This window comes from Myiozetetes cayanensis, unplaced genomic scaffold, assembly GCF_022539395.1.
Source record: "Myiozetetes cayanensis isolate MyiCay16 unplaced genomic scaffold, myiCay2020 scf1, whole genome shotgun sequence".
Taxonomy (NCBI): domain Eukaryota; kingdom Metazoa; phylum Chordata; class Aves; order Passeriformes; family Tyrannidae; genus Myiozetetes; species Myiozetetes cayanensis.
The window spans coordinates 122,867,667-122,880,763 of NW_026086604.1; the positions used below are offsets into that span (position 1 = coordinate 122,867,667).

Here is a 13,097-nt window from a genome sequence, read left to right on the forward strand (position 1 = left end):
CAATTGACTAACTTTTCTGTTATTAGGTTTATCCACTCCATGCTATTTCTAATAGTCTTGAATGCAAACTATTATAATGCAGAAATTCAGAGAGAGAAAACTAAAACAAAACAAAACTAGGGAGAGAATATGTCTGTATCTTTATGTTAAAATCAGCACCACTTTACTATCAATTTGAATGTATAGCATGGTATAGACTGAATATAGTACAAGCTTCATTCTCTGTGTGTTGTAACTCAGAGACAGACACAATGTAAAAACATCTTTTATAGTTCTAATAAATGGTGATGATAGACCTAAAATGTATATGTTTCCTTTTTAGTATTATAACATACAGAATGATATATAGTCTAAATTATAAAAAACAGTAGAAATTTCTCCGTCTTTACAATTAATAAGGTTTATTGCTGAAGTTCTTGTGTAATTCACTCTTTATTTCACAAATTAGACTCTTCTGTCTTGAAAGAGTAGTGTCTTACTAGCAACATGCATGAATGTTTGCTATATTTTTGCTTTGTGTGTTGAAAATCAGACTAAGCCTACTAAGTTAACTACATTACCTTTCTATGCACGTTGGGTCATACTGGAAATTACATAGCAGTTTAGGAGTAAATTCAGGATTATATCTGTACATCACCACGTATATGCCTTTTTAATAAATATATTCATCAATTTTGTCGAGTTTCTTTTTCTTATATTATGAAATTTGTCCCTTTAGAACCAGCAAGTCTCTGCCTATGCAGATAGATGGGGAACCTTGGATGCAAACTCCTTGCACGGTAACTGAAACTGATTTTTTTACTTGCTCTTCTTTTTCAATGATAAAAGGAATTTTTTTTTATTTATTTAAAAGACAACCATTTTCATTAGCATTACTCAATTTACACTGTTTTTATACACTTCAATAATCTCTGCATTTTCAATTTATCATTCTGTTTTTAACCACAGATTGGAATGGAATAAAAAGGCATTTGTATCAGAAGTTTGGAAAATACTTGAAGAGTGCAATCTCAGCATCTTTTTAGCTAATTTAATCATTTATTTATGATGATGTATCAGATTTAGAGTCTCTATTGCTGAGGAAAATTCAACGTTTGTTTTGATGCTAAAATGTATAAAGTAACTACTTATTCTTAAAAGTTTAGAAATATTATCTATTGTATTTTTAAGAGTTCATATCAAGAAAGTTTTATTTAAATCTGAAATGTTAACTGTGCTGATTAAATTATACAATAGGACTATTATTTTTTAAGTCCTTACAGTTAAAAGGCAAAATAAAAAAAATAATTGGTTTCTTGTTTCGGTGCCCACACATACAAAGTGAGGGCAGGTTAAACATCCATCTAGATCAGTTAGGATAAGATAGGATAGGATAAGAACTTGCTCAGAGAAGGTTCTTTGAGTAACTGGTTACAGACAACACAAGAAAAGTTCTTTAAGAGTTCTTTAAGAACTCTCCGTTTTCATCTCTCTTCTGTAAATTATAGAGGTTAACCAAGCATTTGGAGAAGATGTTGAAGAAATCCAAGCTCTTTACTGTTGTGTGTAATCTTAATAATATGTTTTAATGTACATTTCTACTCATTTTACTTCCCTAAAGAAGACATATTTTTAAGTAGATCAATTGCTGTAGTTTTGTAGCTTGTACATATGAGAAAACAGTAATGTGAAGAGGAAGAAATCCCACTACAGATGGGAGTAATTCTCAAAAAAAAGGGTACTGAATCACTTTCATGAGCATTATGTCTGTAGTAGAATTAAAAGCTACACGTAAAAGTAAAGGGAGCACCTTCAGTAAGATGTTAACAGGCATGCAGCTGATAATATATGGGTTAGAATGACAGAAGAGGGTCATGATAGTTCATATTTACCAGATACACTGTAGTGAACAGCTGAACAGCATGAAGAATGCCTGAACTCTCATTCTCTATGGAAGTGCTCAGATTCTGCAATATGAGGAGAACCACAAGAACACATACTGTGTGAAGGCAGAACAGTGGGGATTTTATTGCGGGAAACCTTTTAGAGTTAAGAGATATCATTATCTTTACCTCGTCAGTGATGGCTCAGTGCAGAGCAGCAGTACTGAACCAAGCAGTTACATGTTCAAGAAAAAGACATGTAATTTTTCAGTTGCCAGATTTCAGAAGAGAACTTATGGAGGGATGCTGGCAATAACATGTGCTTTTTTTTTTTGTCTTGATTGCTTGCTCTGTGCAAAATCCCTGCTATCTGATTGATAATGCTAGCAGAAGGTGCCTGCGTGACTGAGGACAAACCTGGAAAAAGAGACAGTTCTTACATTTCAATTACTGATTCGAGGAAACAGTAAATTATTAGTGGTAATTACGGCTGTCCAGTTGAAGTACTGTGTTAAAGGGGATAGAAATGGCATATACTTTTCTGTGGAATTCATTCTTTTTGATATACCATTGTTGATAGAATATACTTTGCATTGTATAGGAAAACCGTGCTGTTGAATGTACTCATTTCCTCTGAGAAGAAAACACATGAACTATTTGGCTATACCAATGCACCTCTATGAATTTAAATATAGAATTTACATATTACATAAATATTATGTTATATTGTTCATTTTTCAGTAATTTTTTTCTCTGCTGAGGAGGTAAATTATTTATTGCAATTGCTCCTTGCATTACTGTCCATGTACCACACTCTGTTTTCTACATTTTAAAAGGAAAAAACATGTATGGTCCAACCTCTTCCCTTATCCATAATTCTAACTACAGTACAACTTTTTCTCGAAGTTCTCTGCAAGATAGCTAGGAATTACTCTGGAGACAATGAGAAAGGTCAACATTAGCTTTCACTCAATCGAAGCTGAAGATTTGATTTCTAATCTTGTGCTTCACAGGGACCTTTGTTTGGAAGCCAAAGTGTACTTGATCACATAAATACCAGGGTGTTATCTGTGATGTGTGGTACGAAAAGAAAACATAAAATCAAAACAAGTCCTTACCTTTAGCCAACTACATAGTCACTTATTTGAACCAGCTAGAGCTCAAATTTCAGAAAAAAAAATAAGGAGACGAATATAAGAATAATGGGGTTTGTCTTCCTAGAGAAAAAACTGCAGTGTTCTCCCAAATTTTCAGAGAGATTACTCTGCACCTTGTTCAGTTGCACAGATCATGTGCATCAGTGAGACACAGCAGCTGAGCCTCAGTCATTTTTTGCTTTGATCATCTTAGTAACTTCATAGTCATCTAAGTTCAGTAGTTTTAGGGACTGACCTATTTTACAGAAATTAAGTGAGAAAGAAATTCATGCAATCAGCAGATATTGAATCAACCCTCGCCCAGGCTGCAAGTGCTTAAGCTCAGGAGTCCTTTTCTGGTTGGTTTCAGGTTTTGATATAAATGAGAGTATTTTACAAATGAGTTTTCAAGAAATCAAGTTCAACCTGATCAAAATTGTCCTCCTTTCCCATAATACCTATTAAGGTAAACAAGTTCTGAATCAAATCCTTGTTATGCATGGGATGCAGCCTGCACATGCAGGCTTGGAAATGTACTTGCTGTTGAGCGAATCAACAGTTTATCTTTACTACTTCTCCATTCTGACTGGAAAAAAAGCTTCATACAAATAGCACAAGTTGCTGACAGCTGTCCCTTCTCATGCGTACAGAGACTGTGCTCCCCCAAAATGACAGTGTGAGCTCTAAGAAAATAATGTGGGATGTGATAGATAATGCAGTGATTCCCCAGAAGCTGTGATCTGTGGGTTTTTTCCTTCCTGTGATCAATTTCAGTACTAAAGAAATTGTTGTGTTCTTCTTTTAACATCTTTTATGATCTTCTATTGCTCATGCACCTATCATCTCATCTACATGAGAACAAGAATGCATCCCTGTAGATTCTGCACATACTTAAAAATGTGAATGCCTTGGTCTAAAAATTTGTCATGCAATATTATTCAGTGTATTGAACACATGCAGATAGCAGTGTCTGACAAAGTCACTCTGCTCTGGTATAATAAGACGCAGCATCTAAGCATCAAATTGTATTATTTTCACTGGGGTTTTTTATAGAGGAGTCTTTGGGAGAAGGAAAGATGATAATGCTAATGTTATGTTAAACATCTCCTCTGATTAGCTGAAGAAGAAATTCTATCAGAGCTTTCCCAGACAAATATAGACACATGAAAGATATCTATGGTTTTACCTGATCTCCAAATAGGTCATTAATAGTAATGAAACTTCAAAGACTCTCAAGTTAATTCAATAAACTTCAGGATTTAGCCATCAGGCTTTTTTTAAGAAAAGTAATCATTCAATTTAGCTACATAAATTATTAGCATTGTTTTGAAAAAATCCATAAGAATGTTCCATCTTAATTTGAAATAACTGTGATTTCAGTTCTTTCATCTATTCCTGACTTGCTTGGCAGAGTATCTGAAAGAGTGTCAAGCTGCTAGAAACACTAAACTAAAAGTAGAAGATGAAAATATCTATAGAAGATGCAAGAATGTTGCCTAAATTAAGAAATGAAAATGAAAATCCATAGTCAGAACTCACCTAATGGATTGCCAAAAATATAGTTTTAAAGACACGTCTGAAACACATAATATTTTTAGAATTGTTTACTGACAGAAGAATTTGGAGTAAGTCATCTAAGAATGAAACCCAGAATTATGATATCAAAATATTATCATTTAAATGCTCTTTAAAAATAAGTTTTGAATGAATGGTTTCTCTCTAGTTTTTCCTTTAGTCCCTAGAGATGTGATGAGCCAGAGCCCAGAGTTCCTACTGTACCATAGTTTAAATCCAGAAAGAAACAAGAACTAAAACCAAAATTAACTAAACCAAGCTTTTATTAATAATCACTGTATACCAGAGTTCCATGAGAAAACTAAAAGAAAGCCACAGATTTGCTTTAATGTAGACCCATTGGCTCCAACACCCTACAGATCACATGAAGAAGCTGCAACTGTATTCTAGACTCTATCTGTAAAGTATCTTCTTTCCATGCCTCTACCTGTATTAGTATTTTCTTATCAATTGTTTATGAAAAGAGTTTAAACTTCTGTGCCTGCCACTTTAGAGCAAAGAGGAGCTGGGTCCTAAATATGGTGGCTGATTTCAGTAGCATATTAGCCAATTACTACATAGTTAACCCATAAATGGAAGTCAGCCCCTAGAAAAGATTTTTGGTGTTACAGTAAAACGCTGTATTTTTCTCCCCTTTGAGCAGCAGTGTGCATACATTTCTGTTTCAAGGCCAAAATGATTTTTTGAGTTTCTAACATTTTATTTTGCACCTGGGCATTATTTTTTGTGGTCAGAGGTACACTGCACTTTAATTAGTTTTGTTTACCTATGCATATTTTTTCTTAATTTCACAACAGTCGTTTTTTGTAATTGACAAAGCAATTTACTGCATGTGTGCTTTCTGCACCCCAGACAAACACTCGAACGTGTAATGCACCTTTCTTTCCAGTTCAGATTGTTAAGAAAAGAACTAGTTGTGACTAATTGCCAATTAATTTGCAGTGGTTTTAGGGAGGAGGGGTGAAAAACAATTGCACCTACTAATTAAATTTTAAAATATTCCAAAGTGTCATCTCTAGGTATCTGTGGAATACATAATTTCCATTTTAGTTCTACACTGGATCTGTAACAACCCTGAGCTGACAGCTCTATTAATTTAAAACCTCAGTGATACCTATTAGTACAAAACATGAAAAAAATGCCATTAATCATTTATTTTAATTTTGCAGCTCTGTCATTTTCTCAGTATGTTTAAAAATTATGATGACACCATAATGTTTTCCAATCTACCTATATGAAGGGGAAACGGATCACACTACTTAGGAGAGAGACTAGAGTATATTATTAGAGCTTAATTAATGCCAAACTGATTAGATTTGATTGCACTTTGCACAATAATATTGTTTAGAAATTTATTTATGATGTGTTGCATAACGCTATATTTAAAACAACTAGTCTAGATCTGAGAGATTTTGTCCAAAATGTCACATAATACAAGTCACAGGGTAATTTTGTTCAGCACTGCCTACATTCTGTAGGTCTTATTCACATCGTGATACTGCATACAACTCTTGATTGCCTACAGGAAGATAAAACTATTTGGTACTTCTGTGATATCGAGGTGTTGCATCCCTCCATTTCCTGTATGGGGAGCATCATTTAGGCATCTTTTTATGGGAGAGCCCTCATAACCTCAAAACAACCAACATCTAAACCCTGCTGATAACGTGGAAGAAGTGGCCATACGCTAAAAGATCCAACTGGATAAGTTTTTCTTCTGACAGCTTTTTTCCCTCTGTCCTTAAAATACAGTAATATATTCTTTAACATTAATTGAAATATTATAAGCATAGCCAATTATCTCTGTTTCCAGATTTCTATTGTCAGTTAGCACAGTACTTTAATACCTGTATTTATAGCACCATGTTCTCTGAAATAGTAAATATTTAGAAATTCTGTGAAGTCAGGAGAATGAAGGTAACCAGCACATATTGTTGAAAAGGGAACATGAAAGTAAAACTGACTTAAAAGATATTATTATCACACTAAAATTCTTGATGCTCACTGCATTTCATTCAGTGGATGCATTGTATTGATGTGGCTTCAAGGCATATTTTGAAACTCTGACCTGCTCCTGAAACAAATAGATGCTTGGTTTATGCATTTATAAATATCTTAGTATCGAAAATTCAGCCTCCTCCTTTATAGAAAATTTTCTATTGACAAAAAAGGAGAAATTATCATCTTTTCTTTTGAGAATTATGCTCTTTTAATTAGATCTGGTGTTCCTTCCCATGAATACATCATTGGACGCACTTTGTAATATTGGAAAGGTGATTTCAAAATTGGAAATGAAATATTTTTCTGCTAAACCTATCTACTAGATATCCCATGGGCCAAAATTTTGGCTTCAATTAGTGCATGAGAGGTTTGTCATTGGTTTCAACAGTTTGAGTTTAGCCTAGAAAATTGTGCATCGGGTATACAAGAGAAATCTATGATATCTTAGCAATTCATCTTGCTACTACTTAAATGGAATGTTGTTATTTCCTGATTTTGCCTGTTTTTAAATATAAATTTGTAACAAATAACTTTTTTTCTCTCCAGCAGCACTTCAGGCACTCCCCTTAATTTATGTTCAAAATGTCCTCCATATTATGTTCAAGGTATTATATATTGTCAATAAAACCGAGTAAGTGATCTCAAAAACTATTTTCAAGAATTCCATAGTAATTTGTTATAAGTATGTTTTTCAGGATATCATCAGTTCCTAAAAATATAGTAGGCTAGGATTTTTGCTTTCTCCATTTTTGTCTGAGCAGTTCTTGTTTGTGTGTGGGATTCACAGAGTAAATCTAGGAAAAATGAGAAATAATTTAAAAAAAAAAATCATATTTAAAGCTTTTATGACTGTGTTTCTACTAAAAAAGACCTGAAGTTGCTTGCTGAATGAAAGAGAAACTGAATGGTAAAAGTTAGTCTTTAGACTCTCCATGTGCACTCACACAGAATCTATATACAGCTGTAAGCAGGGATTTTTAGCTTAACGAAGTCTCCATTTCTTGTAAGTAAAGCTTTCTCTCTCTCTTTTTTTGTCCTTTCATAAAGCACTTTCAGTGTTCAGTCCTACCTTGACCTACAACATTATTTCTCTGTCTGAGATCCTCAGTGCTTCCTCCCATCTCAAAGTGTGTACTGTTGTTTGTCACCCAGACTCACAGCTCCAACTCTGGCAGTGCTGCCAGTATGAGAACAGAAGCAGAAGTGAGAGTCCAGGGCAGACATGCAGTGCCTGAGAGTCTTGAGAAAGACAAAATTAGCCTGCTTCAGGAAAAATAGTGCAATGTTTTGTAAACATACTTATCTCTTTTTAAAACAGCCAAAGATAAGACTTTTTAATTTTTTTTATTTTTTTCTTTTTACAGTAGGAAACTAAGGAATTGATGGTTATCATTGTTAACCAATGCAATAGTAACAAACACTACCATGCAGAAGTAAAAAAATATACTTTTAGTTTACACATTATTTTTTTGTTTTCAGAATGTAAAATATATTTTGTGCCAATTTAGCAGTTGAAAATATGTCTTGGAGAAATGCATATAGGACTCATCCCCATGCACGTGAGTGTTTAATCATGTTCAGGCATCTTAGCTGATCTCAGCTGATAGGAAGCAACATACTGAAGAGGTCATGGTCTCTGAAACAGATGGCTCAAGCCAAAAAAGAACATTACAAATGATAAACATTTACTGAATATGTAATTGGATTCATCCTGAGCAGCACTGAACAGCCCCAACCCAACATGCAATCTGTATGGGGTCTCAGTGTTACCTCACATCTTCATATGAAAGCCATCTTTTGAGCTATCCTCTTTTATTAATTTTAAAATGGAATTACTATGATTTATCTCTGAAATTCTGAGGGCATTCCTACTGCCACATCATGGCCAAATCTTGCAATAAGCTGAACCCTTATGACTCAAAAAATTCAGTCCCACCAGCTGCAGCTTACTTCGTGTATTGATCCTCAGGATCAGGTTGATGTCATGTCATCACTGTTCTGAGCCCCAAAATATGTCTTATGAAGAATGTGAATCTTACAAAAATTCTTGAGGCAATTTTCCAGGACCAGATCATCAGCTGGTACTATGTGACATCAATGGAATAGTGCCTGTTTACCCCAACTACAAATTTGGCTTCCAAAGTGGTGCCTGAAGCAGAATTTCTTGTGAGAAAATATGTTGGTGCCAGTCTTTGAAAGCAAGAGTTATTATCCATATGAAATTAATCTGGGTTGCCAAAAAAACCCCATATGCTAAATTTGATACTAATGAACAGTGTTGACAAAAAGAGGTCACGCGTAAAATTTGAGACTAATGAACTAAGGTGGCGTGGAAATGAGCATTTGGAGAGTAAAGTAAAGGCTCTAATAGAGTTAAACCAAGCCACTCACTCTATTGAGATGTTTCTGTCTCCTTATATTGAAAAGTAAATCTCCACCCCAAGAAATGTCCTGATCTATATTTTAATGAGCCTTTCCACGTGACGTACATTTTTTGTTTCATTACTATTAGTGAATGACAAGTGAAGGATATTCATTTTAACTTGAAAATGTCAGGTATGTACTTTAAGAGATATATTTTTCCAGTTTTTAATGAGGTGGTGTTTCTTTTTGAAAGAAATACCCATCTCTGATGTGGGTACTATGCAGGTGACAACTGATATTTAATAAGTGATGGTTCTTGTATTAGTCGTAGTTCACTAAAGAAAATGTCTCGGATTGCTTTTGAAAAACTCTTAACGTCACTAGCCCAAAGGCAAGATGTGACCTTTTTATTACATAATGAGAATCATTTATTATCTTACAATGTATCTTAAAGTCACAGACAAAATGCCACTTTGATAATTGCTTTCAATTAGCTTTGAGCATAGCATACATTCATAAAATGTCTTCTCTAATTTAGACTTGAATTAGAGAAAATTGCAGACATAATCTACTTTAAGGTTGTCTCATTTAAGGTGATTCGTAGTTTTATATCAAAGAAATCAAAACGGGTGGCTTTAGAGCAGTATTACAAAGTATTTTAAATAGTCTTTTCAATATTTGAGTCTATTCTATTAACAATTAATTAACAATTTAGAATGCTAGTTCATCTTTTTTGACCTTTTTTGTGTATTAACTTTGTACTTTCTTTCATAATGGTTATTTTGAAATTAAGTAGTTTCCTGTGGTAAAAGAGTACAGCTTGATTAGATATATAAATAAAGTATATAAAGACATGGCTTATATCTTAATAATAGACAACAGCTTGGTCTTCCAGCATGTATGTTCTTTCCAACTTTTAAATTCTTCCTCAACAGCAAGCAATAAACCCCGCACTCAAAAAGTAAGATTACATATTGGCATGTATTTTATTGCATACAATTTTTAGTATGTATTGTGTGTATAATTTAAATTATTTTTGGAAACAATGATTACACATAGATTGGTTTACTGTGTATGTAACATCTTTCATAAAGAAACGTAGGTATTTTCCTTTTGTCTTAGGTTAAATGGAGAAGGTTTGGGAGTCACATGTAAAGATAATTCAGGCATCTCAGATACTTGGCATTTAAGTAACCCAAGGGATAATTCTGGTTTTTTTCTTTCTCCCCCCAGATAAAAATTACTCACAAGAACCAAGCCCCCATGTTGATGGGACCTCCTCCAAAAACCGGTCTTTTCTCTTCAATCATCAAAAGAACAAGGAATCACAGCAAGGAATAAGCCTATGTAGTTTAGTTTTCAGAAAAACAATTAGCTTTGTTGGGCTTTGGAATATTTATGCTGGAAATCTTTCAAGATTTTTAGAATATCTTATACTTGCAAAATCTTGGATTTTGGTTTAACTGTTTCTGTAACTGAGCTAATGTAAAACTATGCTACTAGAAAAAATGTTGTCACAGTTTTGTAGGCATTTTGCATGGTGAAAGCAGATGTTTACATAAAGTGATGCATATTTTTTTGTTGCATGCATTACCATTTACTAATCTATGGGCTAATTCTGCCATGGAATATGGGAAAAGAATGTCATGGGTAATTTGATTTTCTCTCTTTTCCATTTCAACTTTTTCTACTACAGTGATCACATGCCATAGGTTCCATAGTATCTTTTGAATCAAAGATCTTCACATCAGTAGCCAATTTGACTTGTTTCAGAGTAAAGTTTACTACAGGTCTCATTAACCTGTATTTTTAGTTTACCATTTCTTTCTACCCTGAGAATATTTTTATTCAACTGAGTATTGAAATCTTGGATCTTATTCTGATAACTCCTATGTATATGAGTAACTGTACCTGTTGAAAAGAACTAACAATATGTACAGTATTCAAATTATCATTATTACTCTTATGTAAATTTTTTTTAAGATTGGAAGCCAATGCAAGTTTTAGCAAAAATTAGAATGCTGAGGAGATCATACTGAGTGAAGATAATAATACTTGCAAAACTAGCCATCAGTGTTGTTTGTTGAAACACTAGAATTATTTTCATGAACAATACATCTCTGTAACATGGCACACTTTAAATCATTCTGCATATTGACCAATAGCATAGTGCAAATGCACACAAATAACCAAAGCTCATGCCTAATTAAAGTGCATTTCCCACCAAAGATTTAGTGAAGGATGCTTCAGAGAAATGGGTTAATGCATAATTAATCAAACTCACTGGAGTAGACTCACTTCTGCAAATTTACAGTTCTTTTGATTACATTGACAATGTCCAGACAAATGTTGGGGTAGGAAAAAACATTAAATTAATTGCAAATAAATACTCACTTTTCATTTGTTTCATAAGTTAATAGACATAGTCACATACTCTAAATATTGAGACATCAACATGAACTCTAAGTATTAGAAAATTAAATTTATATCCAATTTTTTGCAATAGTTCTTTATAAATTTATGCCATCCATAATTTACTCATCACCTAAATTAATCTCTTAAGGAAAAAATAAACTGTTATCTATTCCCCTTTTGTAGTCTGCTGTCTGGAATCAAAACATTTCTTGTCATAAATTTTGGGGAGGCAGTTGCTCAGGTTTTAACTTTCTTAGCCCTTTTAGAGACTTCCTAACAGCTTAGAAATCATAGTACAGGGATTTGTCTGAGGTTTGCACAGCACTGTCTAACGTTGAAGGGAAGTCCAAGAATGGCAACTTTTTTCAGTCCTACATATCAACAGTCTCAATCAAAACTTTTTATGCAGTCTTAACATTGTTTTCTGTTCAGAGTGAGCTGCTTCTCAGCTCTGCATGTCTTAAGTTTTCAGAGATTTCCTCAAAAAAACAAGGAAAAAACAAAACTTTGCTTGAAATGCATGAATTTCCATTTTTATCCATACATAAAAATGTTAACGGTTTATTAAATCTATTTTTCTATTGATTCATTCATCCATTTGAAAAATAATACTTCATCATGCTGTAGTGCACGGTACTGTGCATGTATTTAAATGAAGTTGCTATCATTTGTTCCTCAGTATAAGAATTCAACAGAGTTGTACTTTAAATAATAGACACTGAAATAAAAGTCAATATATAGTTGGTAAGGATTATGTCTTTGAAATATAAAGTCTGTGTTCTGTAAACATTAGGAGGTAAATACCAATTACTGTTATGTTCAGCATTAGGTAGAAAAATATGAAGGTGATTATTTGCTAAAATTAAGATCTTGTAATTCACCCTTCTTAGGTCCAGTGGTGTTGACAATTACAGTTACTATAGGAGTAAACTCGTATTTTTCCTGTGCATTGCAAACACACACACACACACACAGAGAAGCATTTGATGCACTTAACTATGAACGTACATAAGTATAGAGCAAAAGTTATTTGCAGGAAGAAGGAATTTGTTGACATAATGTTACATAAAGTGTATATTGGTTTTATGAAATTATGGTTACAGGTGATAAATATTTTCACATGACATAGGTTTTTCTACCAATGCTCTCAACTTTTTGTGGCAAAAATGTGTTTAACAATAATATGTAATGTACTCTCTATAATTATACCATGAACATTGTAACTCTGAAAACAAATAAAATTATACATAAGATATTATTTAATAATGTGTCCAATTTTAAATATGCCAGTCTGTGATAGCAAGTTGCTCACAACACACTTTTTCATGTAAAGAGGGATAGATAAGTTCATGTAATCACAATTACATACCATTCTGATTAAACATATAAAAGGTAAATCAGATATGTTGGTCAGTACGTATCAAATTCTCACTGGAACAAAATACAAGAAAGCAGCCATCATATTGACAGTTATCATAACAGTGACTGACTTTCTATTAATCTCGATTGTTTGGGGTTTTTTTAGCATGGCCTTTTAAGAATTTTCAACCATGCTCAGATTGAAGGTATTGGTGGTGATGAGAAAATCTTAGACCACATAAAGCATAGTATGAAAAGAAAACGGTTGATTTAATGAAAGAACTTCAGAGCAGGATCTCTTTTTTTTCGCTTCAGTATGCACAGAACTAACATCATGAAATTATTCATTGATATAAGAAGTGAAGCAAAGAATATATGCATATAT

At 33.3% G+C, this 13,097-nt stretch overlaps 1 protein-coding gene across 6 annotated transcripts in view; it reads left to right on the forward strand.

Annotated features, from left to right (window-relative positions):
* The window catches only part of DGKB (diacylglycerol kinase beta), a 337,929-nt gene extending 325,318 nt beyond the window's left edge, over positions 1 to 12,611 (forward strand). For all 6 annotated transcript variants that reach the window (XM_050332620.1, XM_050332627.1, XM_050332611.1 and 3 more), the window contains 2 exons: positions 719 to 779; positions 10,172 to 12,611. In XM_050332620.1, coding sequence (XP_050188577.1) covers positions 719 to 779; positions 10,172 to 10,279 — 169 coding nt within the window. In that variant the 3' untranslated portion in view covers positions 10,280 to 12,611. The remainder of the gene's footprint in view (positions 1 to 718; positions 780 to 10,171) is intronic.
* Positions 12,612 to 13,097: the final 486 nt, after the last annotated feature.